Source organism: Limanda limanda, chromosome 3, assembly GCF_963576545.1.
Source record: "Limanda limanda chromosome 3, fLimLim1.1, whole genome shotgun sequence".
NCBI lineage: Eukaryota > Metazoa > Chordata > Actinopteri > Pleuronectiformes > Pleuronectidae > Limanda > Limanda limanda.
The window spans coordinates 17,305,321-17,332,513 of record NC_083638.1 but is presented as its reverse complement, the minus strand read 5'-3'; the positions used below and the strand labels follow the sequence as shown (position 1 = coordinate 17,332,513).

Below are 27,193 nucleotides of genomic sequence, written 5' to 3'. Positions count from 1 at the left end.
GAACTGCGCCCCCTGATTACGTCACAGGAAGTCCGCTCCACCGTGTGCCTGACTGCTTCCGTGTTGACCCACGTTCCACGCTGCTTAGAGATCCAGATACTCACCGAGAGAAACGTGGGGTTTGCTAAGTCAAGATGAGGCCGCTAACAGACGAGGAGACGAAAACCATGTTCGAGAAGCTGTCGAAGTAGTAAGTGACCGCGGAGGACATGTTTGTTTCTGATGTAGCGGGACTCCCGGTTGTAGCAGAGACACGAGCATGCTGGTCTGTGTGTGAGATCCGTTTCTTTTCTCATCGACAGCATCGGTGAGAACATCAAGCTGCTGGTGGACCGACCGGACGGCTCCTACTGTTTCCGACTGCACAACGACCGGGTCTACTACATGAGGTGATGGGGGGTGGCTTCACGAATGGCAGCGAAAAATCTAGAAATTAGTACATAAAGCATAAAGTACTCAAAAGGCACTTCTGGCAAGAATGAGTGTTATAATATGGGAAATATATTTAAGTGTGTATTTACAGACGTCAGTATTCATGATTGAAAATCAACAATTACTATATATTATATCACCTCAATATTAACAGCTATGTACCACTTCAGATTGTCCAAACATTTCCTTGTTCTTTCATTCTCATATTCAATCACGAATGGTCTCTTTTCTGATCATATATTCAAACATCGTTCCCTTGACCGTTTCCCCCTGTCTTCTTCTTTTTTTTGTCAGTGAGAAGATTCTGAAGTTGGCAACCAACATCTCCAGGGACAAGCTCGTGTCAGTGGGAACCTGTTTTGGAAAGTTCACAAAGACCAGCAAGTTCCGGCTGCACATCACTGCTCTGGATTACCTGGCTCCCTATGCAAAGGTGACTGAACCATCACAGCTTCTCTTTCCTCAGCCACTGTCCTTAGAGGTTTGATTCAGACAGGCAATCAGAGAGTGTAACCGTAAACACACATAGTGAGGAGGGGACACTGTTCTTTTTAGCCGAGCTGCACTTTTGGAATGATGTAAAAACACAGCTGCACCTCTGTATCATCTCTTACCACAGCTGTAATCTACAGTTATTTTCACTAGCAATGAATGTGCTTGTGATTGATAGTTTTTAGGTTGATAAAAGGTCAAAAACAACAAAACACTTGTTTAATTTCAGAACATAGGATTAGATGCTGAATAGCCCTTATAGGTCTCAACGACTGGCAGATGTTGGGGCCATATTATCAGTTGTGTGCCTTTTTTTAGAGGGATAGTTCACACAGAAATGGAAATTCACATGTTATCTTCTCTCCCCTATGCAGATGGAGGGGTGGGTGAAGTGTTTGAGTCCGCGAGACACTTTTGGCGTTCTAGGGGTAAACAGTGTAGAAGCTGAATCCGATACAATTAAAGACATTAGTGACCTATCTCCAGACGCAATAAAACGGCTTTATAAGAATAACATGCCTCCACACTACTTGTGCTGGGTCATCCAAGTGTCCGCAAGCCCTGGCATTCACATTTCCCGAAAAGAGGTAATATACACTGTGTTTTGAGCCTAAAAGTCCAACAGAAGATGCTTAGCTGGCGGACAAAGCATTTCCGACGGCCCCTGAATGCTCCACGTCGGTAGATATCTGCAGACGTTTAGGTTTAAAACACAGTGGAAATGACCTTGTTCCGACTCGAATATGAATGATGTGGCCTGCGGACACTTGGATGACACCACACGAGCAGTATGGAGGCATTGTATGGTTTCTTTTTTTTTATTACATCTGAAGAAGGACTCACCATTGACTTCAATTGTATTAGATTCTGCTCTAACAAAGTTTACCCCAGTGACTCCAGAAGGTTTTAATGAACTCAAACACTTCACTCACCCATCCATCGGCATCGTTGTGAGTTGATGAGGGCATTTTCATTTTTGGATGAACTATCCCTTTAACGTCAATGGGTGTTTTGGCCTTTTAATGACAAGACACCCTCTTCGAAGGCAGGCCCACCACAGGCTGATCAGACCTGGGTGTGGGTCCCTAGCATCTTGGGGCCCAGTTGGGATCTTTCCTTCAGAGACATTGGCTGGAGCGTTCGGAAGTCCTTGATGTTTCTTTTATGGTCGGGCGCAGGAGTTGTCTTTGGATTGCCAAATCTTTGAGCAACATGATTGTAGATGGGGCAATAAAACCACAGCAGCCAACCTCCACAGGACAAACTATTGCTTTGCCTCAGATGCCATTTCTGCATACAGCAGTCTCTTCCTCTCATCCGCTTCATGAACAGCATCCTCCCAGAGTACTGTCAATTCTACGGAGTAGGTGTAGTCTCGTCTTAGGAGGTGATGAGACTATACAGTTGGGAACACTTAGTCACTGTGATCCGATTTCCGGCAAGCAGATGAAAATAAGTTTTAAAAAAGAATGACAAACAATTTCTCTCTCCACCAAATGATGATTTGGACATAAGCCTGTCTGTCAGTCATTGGAATCTTAAAGTGACAACGTGTTAAACCACAACAGAGACATTATATATACCTGTTGCTGTTGTTGAAAAAAAACAGCATAAGTGTTATTATACAAGAGAGAACAAGATCACTAAAAGTTTAAAAGTTGTGCTCATGTGTGAATCTGTCAGTGGAGCCCATTGTTTTCTAGTGGCATCTGCATGTCTGTAGATGACCTGCAATCGTAATACCACCAAAAAGGGGGAGGCGCTGCCATGTTTTGATTTTAGCATCACTGATACTTATGGGGAGTTTTTATATTTTTGATACAATTGATTCAATGTCACATGTTCAACGTCTCCTATACATTTGTGTTTATTTCCTGTAACTCTGTTAAGACAGAAACCTGGGCAGGGGGCCAGCTGGAGGTAGGATTAATTAGGTCTAACTTTGACAACTGAAACCCAGAAAGCCCTTTGAAGTAATGAACACTTGACTGAAGTACTAATAGCTGGTCCCGGTTTTACAGAGCAACTGGATTCAAGATTCAAGATACGCACAGACATCCTGCATCACATAACATTACACTTGTATGTACACCACTGGTATTCTGGAGTTGCAGTATTAATTAGTCAACATATAATAGTTGTCAGCCATATATCAAGAGGTAGTATATGCACCTGCTGGGTGCCTGATAACAATACAAAGATTTGGGTTGCGAAAGAATATCTTTGCATTTCAACTCAACCTTCTAGTAGTTTTTATTTTAACACGTTCAAACATTTCATCACTGACTGAAATGAGATCAGATGAACTCCTGCACGTATGAATAACGTGAAACTTATGCTCATGTCTTCAGTTCAAGGTGTGGGTGAAGCCTGGAGCGGAGCAGTCCTTCCTCTACGGGAACCATGTGCTAAAATCCGGACTTGGGAGAATCACTGAGAACACTGTGCAGTATCAGGGCGTTGTCGTCTACTCCATGGCCGACGTGCCTCTGGTAAGTCCTGTTACAATGAGGCTATTGATCACAGCAGTTGCTTATATTCTCGCTGAGGCTGCACATTGTGCAACTTTGATGGGATGACCAAAATACTTCAAATAAGAGCCGTCTGCACTTCTTTCTTTCTTCCGATAATTTTATGCATCTGCCAAGTCCCAGAATGCATCTGCCAAGTCACAGTAGACAATACCGTATCTGCTGAGGTAAACTCAGGTTGGCTTAGGGTCATATTCTGCCAAATAGGTTTGACTTGTTCTCCACCAATGAGATTTCTGAACCCGTTGTCATTCCTCAGGGTTTCGGAGTCGCTGCTAAATCAACACAGGAGTGCCGGCGAGTGGACCCAATGTCCATTGTCGTGTTCCACCAGACTGATGTGGGAGAGTTCATCAGGAATGAAGATACATTAACCTAAACATGCACAGTAGTCAAACCTTCCTTTTCCAGTAACACTCACATGTTCGGACATTCTAGGGATAGAAACAAACACCTGTATCGAATAAACGTGTGATACCAGCTAACCTGCAATCTACATGATCCCTCTGCTTAATTGTGAAAATTAAGCAGAATGCTTTTGTAAATGTCATCTTTCCAATAAATCCATTATGTCTTTGTATATATTCTAGTCTTGATGATCTTGCTGCTGAATACTGGTCTGCAGTGACAATGCATGCATCGTTTATTAGAAAGCAACCAATATTACAAATTGAAATCAAAGTTTATTCAACTAGGTTAACTGTAACTGTACAAACATCAGGGATGATGCAGGGAAAAAAAGTAAATATTTGACTTAGTTGAACAATAACGATCCATTTAGTGGCACCAAGTGCTCTTGAACTTTAGACCATATTTAACTTCTTCAGTGTTCTCCATCTGTCCTTGAGGTTGACGTTTGTTCGACCATTGAAGGAGTACCTGGACTTTATCTTACTCCAGTTCCCCTCTCCAAATTTTTCGACTCCTTCTTTCAACATCGCAGTCTCACTTTCGGTCCACTTCTGCAACACAACAGGAACATGTGGTCACGTTTCTGCTGCCGTCACAGGTCGAAAACAAGCATCAATGCTTTTAGCTGTTGACGTGGCATTGTAAAGCAACATTGGGCGGGTTCACACTTCACAACTTTCACACTTCACAACTTTCAAAGTCTGTATCACTGCGCAGAGAATCAACCAAATCCATGTTATCCTTTTTATACATCAGTGTTTGCTTACTGGCTAGTTAGCTTTCGTGACTCCCATATTTTTAGCCATTTTTAAGGACATAATGAAATAAATTTGACCTTTTGAGAATAACAAATGCAAGTCTTGGTATACTTACATTCTTCCTGTGGCCTGAATTTGAAATGGTGCTCTCTTGCAACCCTTAATAGGAAAAAGAAAATATATTACTACATGAACATGATCATCCCAACGACATTTATGAGGCAGATAAGGTGAGGAAATTTTCCCACTGTTCTTTCTGGAGGGGAAATGCTCTTCTTCATCGCTCCAGGTTTCCTTGCTCTCCTTTGCGGTACTGTACAGTTGTTTCCTATGAATAGGACAAAGGTTTGGTTTCAGTATTTGGCACCCTGATCCATAATGGTCATTCAAAAAACAAAAAGTCTATTACAAACATAATTTCAATGCTATTATTTAACTATTCTAGAGCAAATATTGGTTAATACTGTGTATGTTTGAGTAGTGTGTTGTAAAGGTAAATAAACGTGTGGTTAATTGACATCTTAAGCAGTTTTTAAACACCCTCGTGAATACTATGAGGGACACAATTGCATGTCTTGACCATGTGAATTTGGATTAATGTTGATTAATCAGAATGGCAGCTTCAAAAATCGAATAGATTTTCTTTAAAAAAAAAATTAAAACTAGAACTGGTGTAAAGTTCACTACCATTTTGAATGGGAAGGGTCTTTATCTGGAGCTGAGTCCTTGTGTGGAGTGGAGCTGGTCTGAGGCCGGGGGTGACGGAACACACTGGGCGAGCTGTCCAACGAAGAATCTATGATGTCACTGTCATTTTGTCGTTCCCTGTGTGAATTACAGCAGTTTGTCAGACATTTTGAACTCTCAAATCAAGACTAACAAGCTGCTTTCAAACATGCACTGAAGTCCAGAAATGTTCCAGATGTGCTGTGCGTGAGAATGCAATTCTCAGAGTCAGCTGCTCTGGACATTTTCCACTCCCTTAGTAAAATGTCAGAGTGAGCCCTTTCAGAATAAGCAGGAAAATGTTCTGTGAACTGGAATAATACAAGGCCTCGCATGAATGTTATGGCAAACTCTGGAAAATGTCCAGCCTCAATTTTCTGGATTCCTTTTGATGAAAACAGCTATGGTGACAACATAAGGTTTGAAAATGTATCTGGACTTACCTGGTGACAGAAACTCTGGACTGCTCAGTTTTCTTTGGGGTTCTGAAGCCGGCAGACGACTCATGTTGCTCTTCATCACTGTTTGATGATTGGACTCCGCTTTGTGACTTGGGGGAGTTGCTGCATGATGAGAGTGGAGTCAAACATTATACAGGAAAGGGAAATCGATCCGGTGTGCCAGAAATTATTATTTTCTCTCAAAGTAAATCAAATATAGTCACCATGTTTTTTTAAACATACACAGTGCACTTAAGAAGATAAAAAGTGAGGTGATGCACATTCAGATTTACCTCCTGAGTGAACTGTGGGACTGGTTATGGGTTCCCACCACACAACTTCCCTTGTTGGCCTCAGCGACGGGGAGCTCCTTCTCGCTGTCTGTTGACAACACCGTCGCACTCGTCGAGGCTCTGATGTGACAGAACAGGTTTTTAGTGACCAACACTCACTGAGGAATACACAAGCACATGCAAACTACTCATGATGAAGCAATGTGGTGTACAAACACAAAAAACACAATCTACATCATGAGTCTGCATAAAAATCTTTTTCGCTTTATATTAGGCTATTTTCTTCAAGAAATATATGTAATGTCCATGATTCTTGTAAAATGTACTGCTTTAGTTTTTAGAAACCGGGCTAACCACTACAAAATATAAATGAATTCCTCTTATACAACTTGTTTATTTCAGAGCTTGCCAACTTTGAATGCGTTTTCATGAATGTACCATTTTAATGAGTGCATGTATCATAACATGCTACTTTGATACATCATGAAATTATCTCATGCTCAGACTGGACTGCAGACCTCAACATACAGTGACTCAAACCTACTCGAGTCAAAACCATCATCTCAACTTGTTTGCAGCTTTGGGGAGTGGTCCCCTAGTTTGAGCTTTATTGTTAATTACCTGCTGCGAAGACGGGAAGATTGTGTGCGCGGCTTCCTGGAGGGTTTGGTAACCTCGTTGTCTGTCAGTAGGCTCTGAGAGTTATCATCGGCTATAGTTGGTGACTCGGGTAACTCCACTTCAAGGGCTTGGGTGTCTGGCTCCGGTGAGGCCACTGTGCACTGGGAGCTCGACTGGCTGTCCGGCTCGACTACCAGTCGTGCCACAGTGTACAGCCGCCTCTTCCTCAGGGGTGGTGAGGGTGACTTTGAGAGTGAACCTGTCTGTGTGTGAGAAACAGCCTCTGTTTTTGGCGGCTGGTCTGCTACTGAAGCCTCCATCGGGCTGCCCGAGCATCTCTGAAACACACCGTCCGGCTCAGAGTCCAGACTGATATCCTCCTTCAAACTAGGTGACAGGCGCAGAAGAAGGTCGTTTGTCCTTTCCTGCTCCTCCCTCTCGACCTCTTCCTCGAGCTGAGCAAATGTCCTCATATCTGATAGTGAAGCCAGCATCTTGTAGGCTGCCTCCAGTCTGGTCCTCTGGATAATATTATGTTTACTGGGAGATAAGAAAGAGACAAGATAAGGAGTTTGAAGTGAATGCTTGGGACAAAAAACAATTGTCTGGCTCTAACCCTTTTAAAAGTATAAACTTTATTCTTGTGATATTAAAGGACTTTCTGAATTATTTCAGTATATATAAGCATGTAATACTGGTGTACATTGATGACAGGGCTTGAGACAGTATGTAAAATAAGGATGAAAGTTAAATGTTGGTATTTTCACATTAATGATGAGTTTCTATGAAAAGAACTGAAGTTAGCTGGGAGGGAAAGAGAGCATCTACCATGATACGACCAGGACCGTGTTTATCGGTGGAGTAGACGACGGGCCAGGCTGCTCCTGCTCATCAGGTCCGGCTGCACTGTCATCCTGCTCTGAGAGTCGTGTATCGATCAGCTGTTTTGCTGCCTAGTAAACACAAACAAATTGAAAACACAAAAAAAAGATCAAGACATGTACGTAGCCCAAACACACAACAGTGTCATATCTGTGTGTTGGCAGAACATTTTGTTATGGAAACATTTAAATTCACTCATTATCGTTATTATCTAGTCAAATTATCGAGTCAAATTTGAATGTCGGGGTTTACCGGCACCACACGAAAAGTTCCTAGTCCTTTTCTGTACTTTTTCTATAGGATTGGTCTTCAGTAACTTCAATTCAATGGCTGCAGCACTGTTTACCCCTGAGACTCCAAAAGTGTTTTGTGGACTCAAACACTTCACCCACCTCTCCATCGGCATAGGGGTGGGTAGATAATGAGTGGATTTTAATTTTTGGGTGAACTATCCTTTTAAGGTTAACACAGGCAAAAGGTGCCTTATCGGGCCAAACCAAAATATTTTCACAATGCATGCAAATAAACGTAAGTGTTGTTGACAAGTCAGCTTCTAGTGATGAAAACATTTCCATTCAAACAACCCAACACACCTTGTGCAGAAAGGGAACAGTGAACGGACAGAGCCTCTGGCAGAAGGCGAACATCTTTTTCTTGAACTGCCGGAAGTCGATGTGTTGGATGAGTTCATGTGTTTTACACCTCTTATTGATGAGACTCATGAATATAGCTTTCTAGGACACAAGAGCAGTTATGTGAAACACAGCACGCCCTAAGCCCGTTTGAACAAATGCATTACAGCATCTTTTTGAACATTGTAGAATAGACAACACGTATATTATTTCACGTGGTTTGTAGCAGCAAAGATATTCTGTGGTGTCACTAAAAACACGCCTATTGCCTCATTGACTTTGTTTACATACACACTGGCATCTCTGTTATGAGGCTGATCCTGGTTTCGATTATATATATATATATTTATCCTCAAGAATCACTGCTATTTTGCTTATCATCTTTACAGGGATATGAAACACCACATTTCTCATATATATAGTGCTTAAAAAAATCTGGTTTTTCATAACCCCCGCATACATGATAAGCAAAATAGAAGTGATTCTTGGGGATATGATCTTGCTACTGGCTTTAACACAAAAACTGGATACTTCAAAAACCTGATAATAATCTGGATACTAGCTTACATGTGAACGCAGTCATCATTCCAACACTATACATAGTATGATCAATGTACATATTCTAATGGAAATGATACACACACAGAGCAAGTAATAAAATACTCTTAACACTATTATTCTCAAATCTCATTATTTCAGGAGTCTCTTTCAGCAGGTAAAATTTCCATCATATGCAGGAGCAAATTACTTAAATCATTATTCAACTCACAAATGATTGAGCCCCTGAGTGAACAGGACACTGGTGGACTCACCTTGCCAACCATTGGTTTGGGAAAGTGCTTGGTCAGCATCTCTTTTGCTCTGTCGAATTTGTTGGTTTTGATGAGAAACACCACGATCTAAAGACAAAAATAATAAGTCAGCTAATTTTGCAGCACTGGCATTATGAATTAAAGAAGGAAGGCTATTAGGGAAAATGAATGCAAGAGTTGAACCAGTGCAGTGCATGAATTAGACAAATGTTTTTTTTACCATCTCTTTAACTGAAGTGCACACGTTGTCAATCTCCTGCTGTGGGAGGCTACAGTCCTTGCTCATGCCTTGAAGCAACTTTAAGGCTGATTCCAGAGGAGTGATAGACTCAGATGACACATCTGCAGGTAAGAACAAAGCAATGTTCACTGGAGTGTCAGATTACAATGAACTAGCAGAACTGAAAAGATGCTAAACTACTTGAACTGTCTCACATCAAGAAGAGACAAGATGTTGTTTGTGTGTGCAAAAGATCAAATGATGTTTTTACAGATGTGTCCAATGACAATCTTTGTGAATGAGTAAGTGTGTTGGCAATAGAGAGCGAGAGAGAATCAGTATGAGGTGATTCAGACAAATCAACAGATGAAAACTGAGACGCATAAATATGTGTTTGAACTGTAGCAGATCAGAGGACGTTAGCTAAATATTGGTTCCTTCGTATGTGGCCTGCAAATGGATTCACGCAGCAAAAGGAATGAAGCCACATGTGTCACAGACCCCATATGGTCCGAGTGATCATATCTGCGGAGGCGTTGAGGACACGACAGGCTGCATTCAGATATTTACAGGATTTCCTCAGATAGCACTTGTGATCTGGACCCTCAGGGATCGCATCAAGTCTCACCGAGTCTTTCCCCCTCGTTTATCAGGACGAGAAACTGCAACACACGGATCTTCGCTGGCATTGAATCCGTGGACTCCAGAGAGCGAACCAGGACACCTGAAACAAGACAATAAACACACAGGTCACTTCTACTGACTCACACATGCACAGTAAATACTACACACTCTGTGGTCCTCAGTCCAATCCATGTCTTTATGGAAGATCGTGAGGACGCCCAGGAAAAGAGTGAAAACCAGCCTGTAGAACACAGTGTGCATTTCTGGCTGTGCGATTCATGTCCAATCAGTCACATTGAATCTATTCTCACATTCCTCTGTTAACTGTTTCTACTCTATTTATATTTTCCCTGCGTTTAGGATTACTTTACTGATGTGTGTTTTGGGGCTTTTCACTTTTCTGGTGTGAGACTAACAAAAGGATCATCTCATGTTATGCTGTGACACACAACCTCACTGTCAGTCTGGAAGCCCGAGCACTGGACAGGACTTGCCTGCTCATGTGATTCATAATAAAACAAAGTCTGGAAACTGAAGCTAAATTAAAAATGCAGCTGGAGCCACGTCGCACACAGTGACGCGGTGAACAGAGCAGTGTGAAGTTGTGTTGAAACCTGAACTCCACAAAGTGCAGCTCGGCGCCGAGCAGGAGACAAACATGGCGGCGGCCGCTCACTTACTGTCCACCACATGTTTGATGCTGCACAGGTCGCTGAACTGCTCCCGGTCGAAGGCCTGCAGCGCCAGGGACAGGTAATAGTCCACGATCCAGCGGTTCACGATGCCCTCCTCCTCGGGCAGGACACCGTCCACAGTTGCCTTTGCCGCCATATTCACATCTTGTTGGCGGAAGCTGAGCCGCGTTCACCGCGCAGCTGATGACGCGGAGGGCGGGGGGCGGGGCGATAAGGGAGGTTCTCTGTTCCCTTAGTTTGGTTTTTCACTGTCACGACAGTCGCTATTTCAAGATGGAGAAAATACAAGAATGCGGACTTTGTATCGTGAAATCAAGAGTCGTCAGTATTTGTCGTGTTCAACATTAACGACACACAGTTATATCAAGGCTCTAGAAAGCGTGCGGCCTGACAGACCTCACTCAGGGAACACTACTTCCTACTCTCGAGGTCATTGGCACATCTCACCAGAAGAAAACACCACACCGCCACCTACTGGACAAAAGGTTTTTTCTTCTCAAAGGTTTTGATTTAGATTTTCTTGTTTATGATGATATTTAATTAGGGCCTGAGAACTGACACCGAGGCCCTATTGCAATTGTAAGGATTATTAATTATTATTTTTCAAGTAAATTAATTTAGCTTTTTGAACATGCTCAAATTCTTACCAAAATTTGCAGAAAATTAGAAAGTGGTGAAAATATATATAGGTTATATAAAGATTTTTTTTTTCAAATTTAAAAAATAAAAAATAAAATAAATATATATAAAAAATAAATGTTTTAGAAAATTAAAATTAAATTTAAAAATTAAATTAAATTACCGACCGCAATCATAATCATTTAATCTCCACCCTTTGCCAGAATTTAGGGTTCAAACTTTTAATACCGATGTCAGTGTTTATATTTAGGGTGAATGTGGGTGTATTTTCTCTTTGGATGTTCCTATTCGTGGTATTCATTATTTTGCTGTTGGTCGGTTTTACTCGATTTAATAAATTTCCTTTTCTAATGCCCCTGTAATTTCGCTTTTATTAAGAAGCTCAATCCCAACCTCAATAAGGACATCCTTAGTTGGATTTATAATGCCATGGCTTAAGTATCACGTAAGTTTTATTCAATCATCATTGCAAAGTCGCATATCACTTTGTAGTAATATTTGAATGTTAAGGGTTTGATTTATTGCCTGGATGCAGTATTGGTGAGGAGAGAACCATTTCATTTTAGTGAAGCTCCGGATCAGTAAATGGATCCAGGGATTTAAAAAAAAACTCTGAATAATTTTTAGATAGGGTGTTTTATGACATTCACTTTTCCCAGGAAATAATTCAGGGATCTTGATGAACGAAATCATCTGATGGTGACTGTTATGCGTGTGAAAAGTGGTGCAGCTTAATTGACTAAAAGAGGACTGTTGATGGAGGGATGGACTCTACTCAGTTTATATTAAGTGGCTCATTTTCATAGAGGAGCATTTGCATAACCTTTGGGACACAAAAAGTTTCGCTCACACTTCACTGCAACGTTTCTTAGTTCCCGCAGCAGTCATTTTCTCCAGTTCATCTATACTACACCTTCTGATGGATAAAATGGATATCAAATGGACTACCGGGCCTTACACAATATCCAGAAACAAAACTCAGGAATAACATAAGTAATAGCTTATAATGGACAATCGATCACAATCTATGAGTTTAATCAAGTTTATTATGCAAAAGAATGACATTAAAGATAGAAGACATTAAAAGATTGTGACACATTAATTTAAAAAAGCTTGAATAAAACATTCCATTTATATATTGTTAATAGTAACTTTTATAGTTTGTTTATAAAGCTGAAGGACTTTTATTCTGGAGGAAATAAAACATTTTGCACTTTCTCATGGCAATGTTGGTAATGATGGTAAATCTGTGGTGAAACCTCCAGGCTGTTAAAAATCCCTTCTATACATCACAAAATGCTCTTTATCTGGGAATTTCGGCACAATAATCCCAAACTAGTGTGAGAAAAACCTTTTGACAGAGTAGTGTTGTATTTGTTTACACCGTTTCACGTGTCCTACAGCTCTCTCTCCATGTTGATTGTTGTTTTACTTAGTCAAACAGGAAAGTGGAGAATCGCTCAAAATACATTTACCACTATGACCCTTTAAAAATCATCATTAATTTATTCTATTGCTGAATGTAAAACTACATACCCTGTAACAGAATCCCACCTCAAGCCAAGATGATTTTAACATGTGAGTTTGGTCATGAAGCAGAACTACCCTCTAGTCAAGTAGTTGTTAATACCAACCAAGCCAGGTCAAAAATTTTACACCATTCGTCACATGATATGAATCTGTTAGCTCTGAGACCTCCTACAAATATTACTTAAAGTTAAGCTGTGTGTTACTCCTGCCACTGTTACATTAAGTCAGGGCTTAGATATTTTCTTGTAGTGTAAAGGCATTTTGTGTTTATCAGTTTATCGGCCTCTGAGTGGCTCTGGATGTAGTTTTACCCTTAATACTCGCAAATATTATTCATTTAACAGCGGTCGATTTATCAGCAAGATATTGGTGCATCTACAACACTTAACAGCATGATGTTGTTTTCTGAGAAGCCTTAAAATACAATACATCTGTCTAACGCCTAAGATTTTTTCGTCTGTTAAAAAAAGTACACTGAGTACGTTAGCACAAGAGACTTTCTGAATACTGACACAGTATGACGCTGCTTGAGCAGGAAAGGGATTCTCCAACATGTATATCCAGTCAACTGACGTGATGCAGTCTAGCAGAATAAAACAAGAAATAAGAGGCCAGCATTAATAAAATCCCCTGATATCAGTGAGCTTTCAGCAACGTGTCACTTAGTCCCGAAATATTTAACTCTTACATTCGAAATGACAGCATTTGTTTAAAAGCATCCTTGCCATAGAGCGCAGATATCATCATTTAGTGTAAACAGAGGACTTTCTTCTCCTGACGACCACAGATGAGAACGAACAGCAATGTATTGTCCAACACGCCATTAAAAAAAACGAGACTTTTGAGAATCTTGATTCGACAACACTATCCCGGCCCATCAGTCAGAACTTGACTTTAAATCTTACAACTCCTGACTTAAAAAAGCCACTTTCATCCAGTGCAAACAGGCCCATGACTTATGCAGAGTAAAAAAAAAACAGGAGACATAGTCGTCACAAAGTGAGAAAACACTTTCATAAATATGGCAAAAATAACAAAAATCTTTCAAGCTAATAAATTAACTTGACAGAATGATTTTGAAGGCATGGATTAAGTGTCCTAGTGACACTGGGAGAGTATCTGCTTCTGTCCTGCCGCATGATGTCACAAGTCCGACGTTTTTGGAGTCAGGTAGGAAAGGCCTCACAGAGACTTTGTTCAGTCTGTATAATGAGCCCTGTACCTCAGCCTCTTTCTGCAAAGCAGCTCCTTTATAATTCTACAGGCTACACAATGGAGCTGGGCTCTGGGGATAAGAATGAGCTCACGACGAGCGAGAGGAGGTCTGACGAGTATGTTAAGTTCTCTTTTTCAAAATGTCTAACCACTCGGTGGCCAAGGAGCATGCTAAGCAACCACGTCCGAGACTTGGCTCTGAATTGAGGTGGGGGTTGTCGGCAGGCTTGCCACGGTTTAAATGCTATGAAGTCTGTTCTCTCCTGTGGATTCCTACTATACACAGACTGAGCCTCCAGTTTTACACACATAGCAAAACTGTGTAGAAATAAAACCAATATAACTTCAGAACATTCTGTCTTTGCAGCAGCCAACCTTGTTTAACCTGAATCGCTTGGTTATATGTATATATAAAAAAACATAGGGAGGCGTATCATTGGTCTGTGGGTCACCCATCACTTGTAGACAGTGAGACGTGAAGCAGCATGTAAGAGCAGTGGAATGGAAAATTGACCACGTGTATATGACTTATACAAAACTGTGATATTTCCCCCTCCCAAATGAATATTCAGAATAACTGTAGTCCTCCCTAGTGAGTCATTAAGGTCAACTGTCTGGAGTGGTCACTGTGATGAAGCTTACAGAAGCTTCATCAGATGAAGCTTACAGAAGCTTCATCAGGTTTAAAAAAATAATAAAAGGAGAATTAATTTATACTGGCTTGTTTTACGTTTAAAAAATGTCAGGCAGAGGCAGGACAACTGATGGAGGAGATGAAGAGACAGGAAAAACCACTCAGTTCTCTTGAATAAGAATGAGGCTTGTGTTCACAGTAGCCTGTTCATTCATTTTAAGACAGAGAAAAGTCTCTTTTTCTGGCAGAGATACTGACTGATTGAACTGTCATACATGCAAATCAAGGCAGCACAGTATAATTCATGATGTCCATGGTGCTCCGTGTCCAGGCTGCTTTCTCAAGATCCATGTGAGTGGTGCATGTCCTTCTATGCGATCCCCTTGTCTGGGTCCGACACAACACTTTCAAGTATTTTCCCGTTTTGATTCACTTGTCTGGGTCCAGTGATGATGAGGATATATTGCTGATCTCCTCTCCAAAAATACCAAACCCTAATCTTGAATCTTGTGTGCGTAGCAGCGAAGACAAACTGCAGGAGTTGTGTATTGAAGGTACAAACACTGAGTTCAAGCAACACCTCGGCTGGTCTCACAAGGAATTAAAGACTCACTTTTTACTTACTGCATGCTTATCCTAAAGACACAAACTAACCAAAGGGCTGCTTATGTTAAAAACAATATTCCAGTTGCTCAGAAGACTCGTCAGCATGTAAGAGAGAGGATTCCAAATCTCAGTGGTGGGTGATTGATTCACTGGGGTCCCACTGGTGCAGCCAGTCTGCCTGACACCCACAAATGAGAGACAGGTTCAGGGAGCCGAGGTCCATCTAAGCCCGAGATCAGGAGAGGGTGTACAAGAAATCTAGCTGTAGGGAGGATCAAGTGTTGATGAGCTGGATCAAACTGAAAACTCAGACCCGCCGCGGCGGCCGTGGGTCAACAGCAACACGCGCCGCAGACGCAGACCCGTGAAAGGATTGCACCATAGCAAAGACGGTGGACCCCCGAACACAGATTTCATTCCTTCCCATCTCACGTGGCGCTCCCACGTGGGCTTCTCGTTTTTAAGACGTTCAATCTCCTGCAAGACATTTAAACAGGTCTGTGAATGAAAGATTCCTCATCATATTAGCTATTTGCTTTGGCTCATTTACCTAGGTATAGACATAACTTCATAAACATGGGAAAGAGCACTGACCGTCTCGTCATTGCAGATGGAGTGGATCTGTGTACCAAACATTACGGCTGTGAAAGTGAGGAAGAGGATGGCCTCGAGACAGAGGAAGATGAGGAGCAGCACCGACGCCCCTGGAGAGAACTCACTGCACTCTGATCAGAGAAAGAGAAGAATTATTAAATTTTGAACAGAACAACAAAAATGTCAAATAAAACACACAATAAATTAATAATTCATCTTGAATATGAAATATCCCAAAAGCCAATTACCTAGAAGCCAAAATAGATAAAGGGTGAAATCCTCTGGGTCACAAACAACCACACCAAAATGTTTCCTCTTTAGGTCCAATTAAGTTGTGGGAACTAATAATCCAGTGTGTGTGTTCCCTCATTCCTGTCTAGCTGATGTCGCAGCCTGACCTAGGCATACTGGACTGGATGTGCATACAGTAACTATTCCATCATGTCCAAACCCGTTATCCATTTCTAACTAGCTGGAGTTCTTACTACATTTACTGTCATTTTTGCACTCCTGCATTGGCCTGGAACGCCGGATTGTTTGGAAAAACAAATTGGTGGAAAATATTTATTTGCGGAGTCAGAGAATCATTCTGTGGAGGGAAACATTAATTCGATTTCTAAGAATGAGATATCACCTTCATTTTCTGGTTCACTCCTACAGGGAGGAAGAAAAGATCAATGACAACTCCAGTGTCCTGAGCAGCAGCAGCTCTTACAACCGGAGAAGAATCTCTTTCTTTTTCCTCCACGCTCGGCTCTGACTGTCTTTTCATCTCTCTGAACTGTTTAAATCACTTGTTTAATTGTGTTTCTCACTCTTAAGCTGCACTTCCATCAATTTCTGTGTTCCTGGGTTTGACTCAGATTCATGTTGTAGTTGACACTTTGAGACAGAGAGGCCTCACCGTTCCACTGGACTTTAATACAGCTGAAGAAGTGCATTCCACTGAGGCCCAGGGCATGGGCAGAAATCAAGGATATGTACATCTGTGGAGGGAAAAATAGAAGAGGGGGAGAAGGTGAGATCAGGCAAAAAGGAGGAGCCACTCCACTCTCACCAGGTGGGTTTGTGTATACTGTGGTAATGAAGCTTTTTAATTTCATGTTGACCATCAAACTATAAAGCCTTCAAACTTTCAGTTTTATCAAAAAATATAACATTTTAGGTGATCTACGCATTTTTACTGTTAACTTCTTTATGAATGGAGGTCTGAAAGAGGAGCAAAATAAAAATAGAGCCATGCTGATGACCTTGCACAGCTCAGCCATATGTGACGGCTTTATGTTTGTCATAAAAAAGTTCCTGTCAGCATATGATGCCATAAAAAAGTGCTGATGTTGTCAGGACAGTAACAAATGGCTATTTCATGTGTCTTCTATTCACTTCATCATCGAGAGTTATGAACTGCAGCTGGTTATTTCCACATGAAATACAAGCAAGATCATTTTGGGATGGAATTATTTTCCCCTCAAGTTCGATATAGATAATAGTTATAAATGTGGATTCATAAATAAATGTGAAAAAAAGCATGTGAAAGTCAGCATTAAATAAAGAACATCAAGTGATCTAAAAGAAAAACATTTTTGTTCTAATCCCTATAATACCCTGTTGTTAGAATTAAACAGAGAACTCCATGAGTACCTCTGTGTACTTACAGTGAAAAGAACAAAGAATCTCTGATTCTTTTCTCCCACACAGTTATTGACCCAGGGACAGTGGTGATCCATCTTCCGGATACATCTTTTACAAATACTGCAGGCAGGAGAGAGAAGGTGTTAATTCATCACGGTTAATGCTAATGTCATCAATTCCACTGCTCCGCCCTGTACACAAAAATATGTGCATACAAATGTTTGAAAAACACATTTTGGATGCTACAAGCTTAGAGGGACAGCAGCTCCACAGACCTGCAGTGATGCGCCCTCTCAGGCTTGATGCTGCAGCACTTCGGGCACTTGTAGATAACCTCACCAGGCTTCAGCTGCAAGCTCTCCATGTACTCCTTGGTGGCGTTGCCCTTAGGGACTGCCCCCTAAGTCAGTGAAAGACAAACGCTGATCGTTTACAAGAAACAAGTTTACAAGAAACATACAAGAAATGTTAGGTGGCACAGGCTAACACAAGTGAAAGAGAGTCTCAATTCAGGATTAAAAACACCAACGACTTGTTCAATAACTACAGATCTTTGAGAGTCAAGTTGAACTGGATGTAAACATTTCAACTAAAGATTTTCGATTTCTCTGGCCCTCAGGCAGAAGCTTTTGACTGTGTCATTTCACACCCCAGTAGGTAAGGAATCCAAATTATCGACTGCTTGGAAATCACGACAAGGTGTCGAATCACACAAGAGAAAGAAGAAGCTGCTGTGGTTGGCAGAAACTGTATTCATTTATCTGAACTTTGAAGAGATAAGTAGAAATTGCACTGATGGAATTGTTTGATTCAAATTTGAAAAACATTTCTGTTGGGATCAATACATGTCGTGAGATCCTTAAGTGAAAGGTCCAAGAGCAGAGCATTCACAGTCGTTCAGATGTGGTGGAAACATAAACAAGTTACAGACTTTGTTCCGGGGTCTTTGATCTAATGAGGATATCTGGTAGAAAAACTTCAAACACGGATGAAATGAAATTGTTGTAGCAGACACACTAGACGGCTGCTCTACACAGTACCCTCAGCTCAGTGTACCCAGATTACATCAGGGAGGGCTTCCTGCTTGTTCTGCAACTCTCTCTCCAGATTCCATTAATATATTGTTTATCTAAGTAAGACTAGTCTTAACACAACAAACCAGCATTTTGTTTCAACAGTAAATACAGTATCACTGCTGAACCATAGTTGTAGCTCTCCAAATTTACAGTGTCCTTCATTTTCCATGGTTATTTCCCCTTTTATTTACTTTCAAACCCTGTTTTGATATTGTACTCTCCTTTTCGCAAATGTGTCCTCAACCTCACCCACCCTCTGTTTAACATCCTTACCGGGTCAGTCAACATGGCGCGAAGATGTGATGCCAATGCAAGCACAGCCAGTGAGTTGAAGGCCGCCCCGTTCAGGAGGGAGTACCAGAAGCTCTTGGCGGGAAGCAGCATGACAAAGTTCACCACAAATTCGGCGTATAGCACCAGGAACCAGGTGATGGCGGCACACACCATGCCGCAGCTGTCCTGAATGAACCACAGGGGACGGTTCCCCGCGGTGTGGTCCGTGTGAGGACCCCCAACCATCACTCCGGCTGCCAGGCTGCCTGTCTCCACATCTGCACCTGCCGACAGCAGTGGGTGGTGCTGCTCCATGTCTCGCAGCCGGTGGTTTGAAGACTGCATCCTGCTCTAGTGAGGGGACAGAGTCAAAGGAAGATTTAATTTAGGGCTTCGGACTCACAATAAAATGATAATGTATCCAGCGTTTAGTTTAATAGCTACACACTCCAAAAACTGTTACAGAGGACCGAAACTGCCCCCAAAAAGTGTATCAAAAATCAACAGCTTGATATATAGAAATAAAAAATAAATACGGAAATAAATATATATATATATATATATATATACATATATGGGCACACACACACACAAATGCATTCATAAATCAATAGAGAAATATACAAATACATTATTAACTAAACATGGACATGGACATGGACATGGACACACACACACACACACACACACACACACACACACACACACACACACACACACACACACACACACACACACACACACACACACACACACACACACACACACACACACACACACACACACACACACACACACACACACACACACACACAACTACAAAGTCTGAAGATAGGACTCAGGTCAATGACGGTTTATGCTGTACCAACCTTTCATAAACTCATAACTTAGCGCCTGCTCTCACCACATGAGAAGGGCGAATGCTTTAAAACACAAAAATAAAGTACAGACCAGCTCTGAAACCTAAAGTCAAAGCGCACATTTTAACCACAAATAGAAATACACCTGTATATTGATTTTTGTGAAGACCGGTCAATGTGAACACGTTCCAGGGGTCTCGGGGGATTTGAAGTTGATCCGATGAAAACCCTGGTACACGTACATCAAAGTAAAAATGTGGAATATGGCCAAAATGGGCACTAAATGCAAAATAGCAGGCTTCCTGTTGAGTTTTTCCAATTGCACCTTAAGACCTTTTTGTTTGTCTGGTCATGATACACCTGTATATTGATTTTTGTGAAGACCGGTCAATGTGAACACGTTCCAGGGGTCTCGGGGGGCACCGTTGAGCCATTTTGCGATGCCCATTGAAAATTCCTTCAGAATACGTACATTTTCACCACTTTCTAACTTTCTGCAAATTTTGGTAAGAATTTGAGCATGGTAAAGCCCTCAAAAAGCCAATTCATTTGCCTGAATAATAATAATCCTTACAATAACAATAGTGTCTCACCTGACCTTTGATTAGTGCTCGGGCCCTAAATATTAGCTTTCCCCCCCTCAAACTTGACCTATTATTTTCATTTCTTAATGAATCAACTTCTGTATTCCTGCATTTATTAATTTTTGTATGTGTTCTTTAATCATTCATTTATTAATCTATATCTTTTACTTTGGCAGATTTGGTCGTCGATAATGTGTGCTTGGAAAAATACAGTAATGAGTGGACTGAGGTAGAGAAGATTGTAATTACATCATTATATATCATTAAAACAAGGTTAACCACTTATAACACCCTTTTGTACGGTTAAAAAAAACCTTACCGTAAAACAAGTGGGAAAAGTAAATGTATAAGTAAGGTCGTTCAACATTGACTAAACTCTTCAAGCCTAGTGCCCTTTGAGCTGAGCAGCTGTTATTACATGAGACGCGAGTCACTGGAGGTTTTGTCTTCTGTTTTCATGTCAAGGTCATGAGAGAACCATGTCAAGGGATTCAAGATGAATCAATGGCCGCCTGGGTCCCTTTAGGAAACTGATCCTGCAGCTGAAGTACATGTGCATGAGAGATATGGGCTAATAATAATCTGTAGACCCAGCTACCTGCTGCTGACAGGCGGCGCTGTGACTCACTGAGACAGCAGAAAATTATAAAACAAGGAGCTAAGTAAATATACATAAAAATCTGTGGTTTAAGGTCTGTGGTGTAAAGAGAGATTTGAATCTGCATCATTACTAAAACCTGTGTTACAACAGAGAAAGCAAGGCAAGCCAAATAAACTGACAGATCAACCTGAAGAATTTCACCTGTAGCTGAAACATGGACTTGTTTAAATCAGTTTGAACAAGTCTTTTGCTGACTCTATAGACATAGAAATACAGCAGTACACTATTACATTTGCATAATCGCATAGAGGAAAACCATACGGACGTTCTTATGCACGTGCTGTATCCTGATTATCTTAGCCAGAATAGGAATAAGGAATAATTAAATGAAGTACTGTAATGAACTCCGACCTTAAATGTACTATGTAAACATGTATACATCTTAATCTCATAATAAAGAGATTAGCGTTTAGATACATCGACGAGTACAGATGTTACCAACCATTCAATGACACGTGCCCTGGGTTTGAGTGTGAACACATATTACATTACATTACATTACATTTCATTACATTTCATTTAGCTGACGCTTTTATCCAAAGCGACTTACAATAAGTGCATTCAACCCTGAGTGTACAAACCAAGAACAACAATAATCAAGACAGTAAAATTTCTTCGAAATAAAGCAAAACTATAGAGTGCTATAAGTAAGTGCCATTTTAGTGCTACCAAAGTGTTAGTTTTCAAAAGTGGTTAGTGTTTTTTTTTTTTTTTTTATGATTCTGAACATATGTGATGTTCAGAATCAGGACGTGAGTTCTAATCAGATATGCTCTGTAACAGAAACAGGAACATAAATGGTATATTCTATTAGCAACTCATGCAAACATCATACTCAAATAATATCTTATTTAGAAAGGGTCAATAGTCAGAATATGGCTATCCGTGTAAAAGTAGTCATTGTTGAATCTTCACAAAGCCACAGAACTGATGTGACTTGTAAGGTGAAGCTGCTCATTTAATTTGTTGACGTCGAGTTCTTGCTGTGAAGCAAATGACTCCTTCCTTTGCTCAGCATTGAAGTTGAATGAGACATTTCCAGTTAGCAGGGGGGCTGCAGAGCCAAGCTGTCAGTCTTCTGCTGACGAACCAACCAGACTGCTTCCTAAACACCACACTTCTTCTGCCGGCATCCAAAAACTTTCACAGAGGGTGTTGTCAGAATTCCTTCTAAAACTGAAATGCAAAAGGAGAAGAAGCCTGTGGAGCTGAAAGCCCAAAGCAGAGGACATCTCTCAATGGCCAGGCCACACAGTGACTTCATGTTTATAGGACAGGTGTGTGCTAAATATTCCACTCCCGTTATACAATCCTCATTTTGATCAATAATTTGTTGTACTGCTGAGAATCACTACAACTGGGATATAAAAAGCAATGCTTTTATTTCATATCCTTACTTCAGGTTTCCTACATATTTCATACTATTGGTGCGATGGTAAGTCAGGTTTTAAATGTCATTCCATGTGGTATTTAAAAGGTCTTAACATTATTTTGGCAACGCCTTTCGAAAACCTGCATGTACTTGTCATGGTGGGTTTCAGCAGTGTTAACTGTGATTTTTACATCTATACTACTGACTTAAAAATTGCTTCCACAGGCTATGTTGCAAGAAAACTACAGGACAAGAGTGTAGCTTTGTATTCAAACATCTAATAATTGACAGAGAAACACAGTTTCTACACTTGAACAAAGTTGCAAAAGCCGTAAAAAATATAAGCAGCCAGATGACAGACAAATTCAAACAAAGAGGACTGTGTTTCTTTACTGTTAATTCTGAGTTTACGTTCAGTGTGTATTTGTATTAGGATAAAATATTGGATGAAGAAATGGCTTTTGCACACGACAGACAATCTGGCAGAGAGGCAATAGAGCGGAAGAAGTAAACGGCTCAACTGCACCTGCACATTTGCATGGTCAATAAAAGTTACAAGTAATGAGCAATGATATAGTTCATTTTTAGGATGTGAAATTTTTACCATATCGCACAGTCCACTGAGCGTATAAGTAAAACACAAAAACAACAAAACAGCTGCCGCAGTATAAATTGATGACATGAGGAAGAAGAACGTCATTGAATTTCAACGGAATTTCGTTTTGTACATAAAAAGATCGTCTGGGTCACTGATCATCTGGCAAATGAATGAACTGGAAAGGATGAAATGTCTCAGGGTTTGAAAGCGTCTGCTCAGATGTTGATAATGACTCATGTGTGGGGGAATAACTCATGGCACATGCACAAGAATACTAGCAGTGTAATCTCTAAACAGATTGTGCGTGTCAATATGCATCTGTGGGCGAGGGGCAGGATTATGGGGCTGGAGGCTTTGTGGATTTTGTATCTAGTTTGACCAATCGGGTTTCAGCAGAATTTGGTTGCAGGCAAGTAAACATTCCGTGTGGAGAGCACAAGAAGTGCAACTCAATGATCGAAATGCATCTGCTATCGGCTTTTAGATTTATCTGCATTCATATGCAGATGGCAGCTTGTGTTTTGTGTGGAGAAACGTTGGACTTGTGTGTAAACAGTGCACAGTGAAAGGAGGACAGAGTGTTGGCCTGGATATGCTGTTTACACCGGAAGGCACAAAATACTGGCCGTTGCCCTAAAGGCTAATTCATTGACAGACAAGAGCTGATTGGCTTTGACATTGCTAGTAGTCTTACATGTGCTGGGATGAAGTTAAACAGATATTCACAAAGCTGAATGCCAGTGAAACCACAGATGCTGAGGAGAAATGCTATCAAGCTTTTTCTGAATTTAAATCCCCTAGAAACACTAATATCTGTCAAATCCATCATGAGGAAATGTGATCAAAAAAGTGTAAGAGGCTCTGTGTGTGTCTGATGAAGAGTGTCCTTGTTTACATGACAAGTTTATTCAATTCAAAATAGTGTTGTTTGTGCCACATCACCAATGCTGAACTAAGCTGTTTTTTTGTTCAACATGAAAATGAACGTTGTTCTTACGAGGGCAGAAAAACGCTGGCTAATTTAAGACATATTGATTTCTCTGTGGTCAATGGAAGGCAGGTCCATTAAAGCTACAGCAGCTGCTTTTCCAGCTGTCTGCCCTACCCCGTCAGAGGGCACAACACAAGAGCCACCGGTCCCCCTCCTCTCCCCCTCATTTGCTTCTTCTCTTCTCCCTGACAAACACAGCTACTCACTCACTTCACTGTCATCCTGCATAGAGAACTGCTTGGCTTCAGTACAATATAACCAGAACAGCGCAAAAGGCCATCAACAAACGTCATGGACACCCTTCCTTGCGTTCTCACATACAACCCCTCCAGAACATTTCAGGAGATTATCCGGAGTTCAGTGTATGTTTGAAAGCAGCTTGAGATACAAACATTTATCAAATACCACAAGGTTAAGTCACTCACCCAGCTCTAAACTCAATATTTGTCCCCTAACTGAACTGGGCATTTATTCAGCACTTCTATCCCTTTGGCTTGTGTTTCATTTCTGGAGAGTAATGGCAATGTAAGACTTTAAAAAAAGCATTTTGTGATTTTACATGTAAGCCATTAGCTCTCCAGGCTACAGGTTGGTTTTCAACAAAAAATGAAAGTTATGAAACCAATAAACATTTTACTGGGCTGCACATGACGAATCAGGTAAATGCTCTCTGCTAGTGAACTGAGAAGTCTGCTCAGTACTCGGAAGACAGGAGGAATGCCGCTCTTCCAGCTTTGGCAAGCTGTTTCCCTGTTTACTGTGAAACCAGACGATGTGCAGGTGAAGTGACAACCTACCTAATAGGTTTCCTCTTCACAATAGCATGCTGTGTGGTTTACCTCCTGGACCAGCATTGAAAACGGATCACACATGCAGACTGGCATGTAGGTCGTCACCTGAAAAAAGACAGATACAGAAGAATGTGTCAAGTCTTTACAACTTCTGATTAACACACAGACTCAAATGCCAGCTCAAATGTAAGCCCACAACTTACTCAAACTAATGCAGCCTCATCTATTTTACGACAGCTGTAATGTTTACTGATTGATGAAACGTGAATACCAATAAATGTGGGCAACACAATCGAAACACCTTCCGATATACTGTGTCATAGTTTACAGCATTGTAATTAGGGACGGGAATAGGCAGGGACCTCCCGATACGATACTATCATGATACTTAGGTGGCGATACGATATGTATTGCGATTTCTGTGGGTATTGCGATTCTTTAAGTATTGCGATTCGATATTACGATTTCCTGGGATTTCTTTTGGTTATTTTTTTTTTTAAATACTGGACCATGGAAAAATGTTGAATCATACCTTCAAATACAACACAGTCAAATTCAATTAGAGCTTTACCAGTTTTATTTCAAATATTAACATTAACTTAATGACTGCCGGGCAGCCAATAAAGAAAATAAATAAGATGTGCCCTATTATTGTATAGCCCCTGTCAACTGCACACAAACTGACAGATTAAGAAATGTATGCCACTTAGGCTACTTTTAAACAATAAATAAAAGGTAAATTAAATAGAATGAATAAAAGTTTACTTAAAATATAAACTCTGAAATAAACAAAACGTAGGCTACTGTTGTTTGCATGTAGGCGATGCAATGCTAGTGCTTGGGTATCGTCATTCACAAGAATCGCGATTTGTAACAGAATCGATTTTTTCCCCCATCCCTAATTGTAATGTGGGGTAGGATGACGTGCCCAACAAGTATATAAAGATAAACATTTTCAGTCGATGTTGAGCAAACACTTGATAAACAGCAGCATATTTGAAAACTAAGTCGGAGGTTGATCCATTCTTTGTTATACCTCCTCACTGTGCAAAAAAACCATGAAGATTAAATAAGCTGAAACTTAAAATCTTACATGAGTCTTTGGTTAGGTCATGTTTTCCTAAAAATGAATGTTACCACACATTGCACAATGGCTGCTTCCTCTCAGGCTCAATGAAACTGAAAGATGTGGGTCCATGATTTTGAAAAGTTTTCTCTTTTTACTCCCAGGAAACACACTCATCAAGCCAGCTATTGATAGCCACAATACGAGAATCATTCAGTCTGTAGTGTAATCACAGAATCTTTTAAATATTGACCAACATGAGCTGATAAATAAGTCCAAAAGGGTTTTGACTTGGGAAGCAAACTAAATGTTTGGTTGTTCATCAATTGTTTCTCATAAAGACTAGTTTAAAACCACAACCTTCACTCAGGAGCACAAATTTGCCAACAAAACATTACTGTGACATTAAATGATGATTATTGATATGGAATGATATGAAAATAATTATTGAGATGTAAGTTTGGGCCACCTCCCCCCACCTTGGGTTTGACCACCTCTGTGTAGCTGGTCTTTGCAAAGCTCCACACACCAGAGGCAATGCACTGACATGTACTGCCCTCCGAATCAGTGATCCTCCTTCATGGTGTGAGTCAACACCAGCAGGAACATGCATGTTGGTCTGCCTGAGGTCCCCACACGGACATGTACCCACTATGGTCAGAGAAGTGAGGGGGACAGGGTGGCTGTCCAACCTTGAACCCGGACAACCACAAACTGTAGCACCTCAGCAGATTAGTTAGTGAGGTGTGACTGAGATTAGAGACCATCTCCAATCAGCTCCCCTCAGCCCCCAGTAGCTCCCACCAGACCCCCTCATCTCCCAGTAGCCCCCCTCAGCTCCCTCCTCCATCTGCTCCAATCCTCATGACAGTGAAGCTGTCACTGACCAACAAGACCCGGGTTCAACCCCTCTGCTGCAATGATAACTGAAAGGTCGTGACTGAGAATTACACATACACACACACACACACACACACACACAAGCACAACACACGGGCGCGCACAGACACGCGCATATACACCCCCACACACAAACACACACACACACATACAAACACACACACACACACACACACACGGAGACACAAACACGAAGGCTGGTAAGTCTCGCTGGCTCACTAGCCATGAGCGGAAGCTAACAGGGTTAGCCGGCTAACACCTTCAGCTAGCGACGGGTGCTCCAGCCGAGCCTCCCGAGCAACAGCTTCCCTTCATACCTCGATGCTCCGGGTTCATTCAGCTGAGAGCGTCTTCATAACACAGAGTCATGTCGGAGAAGCTCCGGCTACAAAGCGGCGGCGGCACATCTCTGACAGACCGACCAGTAACGAGGGAGCTTCCGGGGTCCGCTTCGGCTTTCTCCGGTGTCATTCGCGAATGTCCAGGCAAATAATATTATTGTTGAACAGTGCCACCCGGTGGAGGATTACAGAATTACAACCACATAAACTGTGAAAACCTCCACTACAGGGGGCTGTGCTCGCTCGCTCTCTCTCTCTCTC

At 41.2% G+C, this 27,193-nt stretch overlaps 3 protein-coding genes and 1 long non-coding RNA gene across 5 annotated transcripts; 2 read left to right on the top strand and 2 right to left on the bottom strand.

Moving 5' to 3' along the window:
- Positions 1–51: 51 nt before the first annotated feature.
- Positions 52–4,035, top strand: nip7 (NIP7 nucleolar pre-rRNA processing protein). Its single transcript, XM_061068413.1, has 5 exons — positions 52–190; positions 303–389; positions 727–865; positions 3,276–3,416; positions 3,715–4,035. Exons 1-5 carry the CDS (start codon positions 135–137, stop codon positions 3,832–3,834), a joined length of 543 nt encoding a protein of 180 aa, XP_060924396.1. The 5' UTR covers positions 52–134; the 3' UTR covers positions 3,835–4,035.
- An 83-nt stretch (positions 4,036–4,118) lies between these two features.
- Positions 4,119–10,720, bottom strand: terfa (telomeric repeat binding factor a). Its single transcript, XM_061068412.1, has 13 exons — positions 10,555–10,720; positions 9,879–9,974; positions 9,251–9,372; positions 9,031–9,117; positions 8,180–8,320; positions 7,533–7,657; positions 6,705–7,244; positions 6,084–6,203; positions 5,794–5,913; positions 5,312–5,449; positions 4,873–4,952; positions 4,740–4,783; positions 4,119–4,417 (listed from the first exon to the last, which is right to left on the bottom strand). Exons 1-13 carry the CDS (start codon positions 10,703–10,705, stop codon positions 4,259–4,261), a joined length of 1,923 nt encoding a protein of 640 aa, XP_060924395.1. The 5' UTR covers positions 10,706–10,720; the 3' UTR covers positions 4,119–4,258.
- Positions 10,721–10,849: 129 nt separating this feature from the next.
- On the top strand, positions 10,850–15,998 carry LOC132998986 (uncharacterized). Its single transcript, XR_009678017.1, has 2 exons — positions 10,850–11,054; positions 15,804–15,998. It is a non-coding gene; the product is annotated as an uncharacterized LOC132998986 (long non-coding RNA).
- On the bottom strand, positions 12,237–27,014 carry zdhhc7 (zinc finger DHHC-type palmitoyltransferase 7). 2 transcript variants are annotated; one of them, XM_061068745.1, is made up of 8 exons: positions 26,909–27,014; positions 24,632–24,730; positions 18,769–19,119; positions 17,695–17,819; positions 17,443–17,539; positions 16,692–16,773; positions 15,788–15,918; positions 12,237–15,670 (listed from the first exon to the last, which is right to left on the bottom strand). In XM_061068745.1, the coding sequence occupies exons 3-8, from the start codon at positions 19,111–19,113 to the stop codon at positions 15,488–15,490; spliced, it is 963 nt and encodes a 320-aa protein (XP_060924728.1). In that variant the 5' UTR covers positions 19,114–19,119; positions 24,632–24,730; positions 26,909–27,014; the 3' UTR covers positions 12,237–15,487. The 2 variants fall into 2 exon arrangements, with proteins under 2 accessions (XP_060924728.1, XP_060924729.1); XM_061068746.1 differs by having other exon boundaries at positions 18,769–19,114.
- Positions 27,015–27,193: the final 179 nt, after the last annotated feature.

What these genes read in the sequence shown, in the direction of transcription:
- zdhhc7 (XM_061068745.1), bottom strand. Translation starts at nt 19,113, where the DNA reads ATGCAGTCTTCAAACCACCGGCTGCGAGACATGGAGCAGCACCACCCA. An exon ending in GATTCTTTGTTCTTTTCACT is followed by an intron (nt 16,774 to 17,442) that starts GTAAGTACACAG and finishes TTCCCTCCACAG; the next exon opens with ATGTACATATCCTTGATTTC. An exon ending in TATTAAAGTCCAGTGGAACG is followed by an intron (nt 15,919 to 16,691) that starts GTGAGGCCTCTC and finishes TTCTCTGATCAG; the next exon opens with AGTGCAGTGAGTTCTCTCCA.
- terfa (XM_061068412.1), bottom strand. Translation starts at nt 10,705, where the DNA reads ATGGCGGCAAAGGCAACTGTGGACGGTGTCCTGCCCGAGGAGGAGGGC. An exon ending in TCCAGAGTTTCTGTCACCAG is followed by an intron (nt 5,450 to 5,793) that starts GTAAGTCCAGAT and finishes TAATTCACACAG; the next exon opens with GGAACGACAAAATGACAGTG. An exon ending in TTTCCCCTCCAGAAAGAACA is followed by an intron (nt 4,784 to 4,872) that starts GTGGGAAAATTT and finishes TTTCCTATTAAG; the next exon opens with GGTTGCAAGAGAGCACCATT.
- nip7 (XM_061068413.1), top strand. Translation starts at nt 135, where the DNA reads ATGAGGCCGCTAACAGACGAGGAGACGAAAACCATGTTCGAGAAGCTG. An exon ending in TTCGAGAAGCTGTCGAAGTA is followed by an intron (nt 191 to 302) that starts GTAAGTGACCGC and finishes TCTCATCGACAG; the next exon opens with CATCGGTGAGAACATCAAGC. An exon ending in GACCGGGTCTACTACATGAG is followed by an intron (nt 390 to 726) that starts GTGATGGGGGGT and finishes TTTTTTTGTCAG; the next exon opens with TGAGAAGATTCTGAAGTTGG.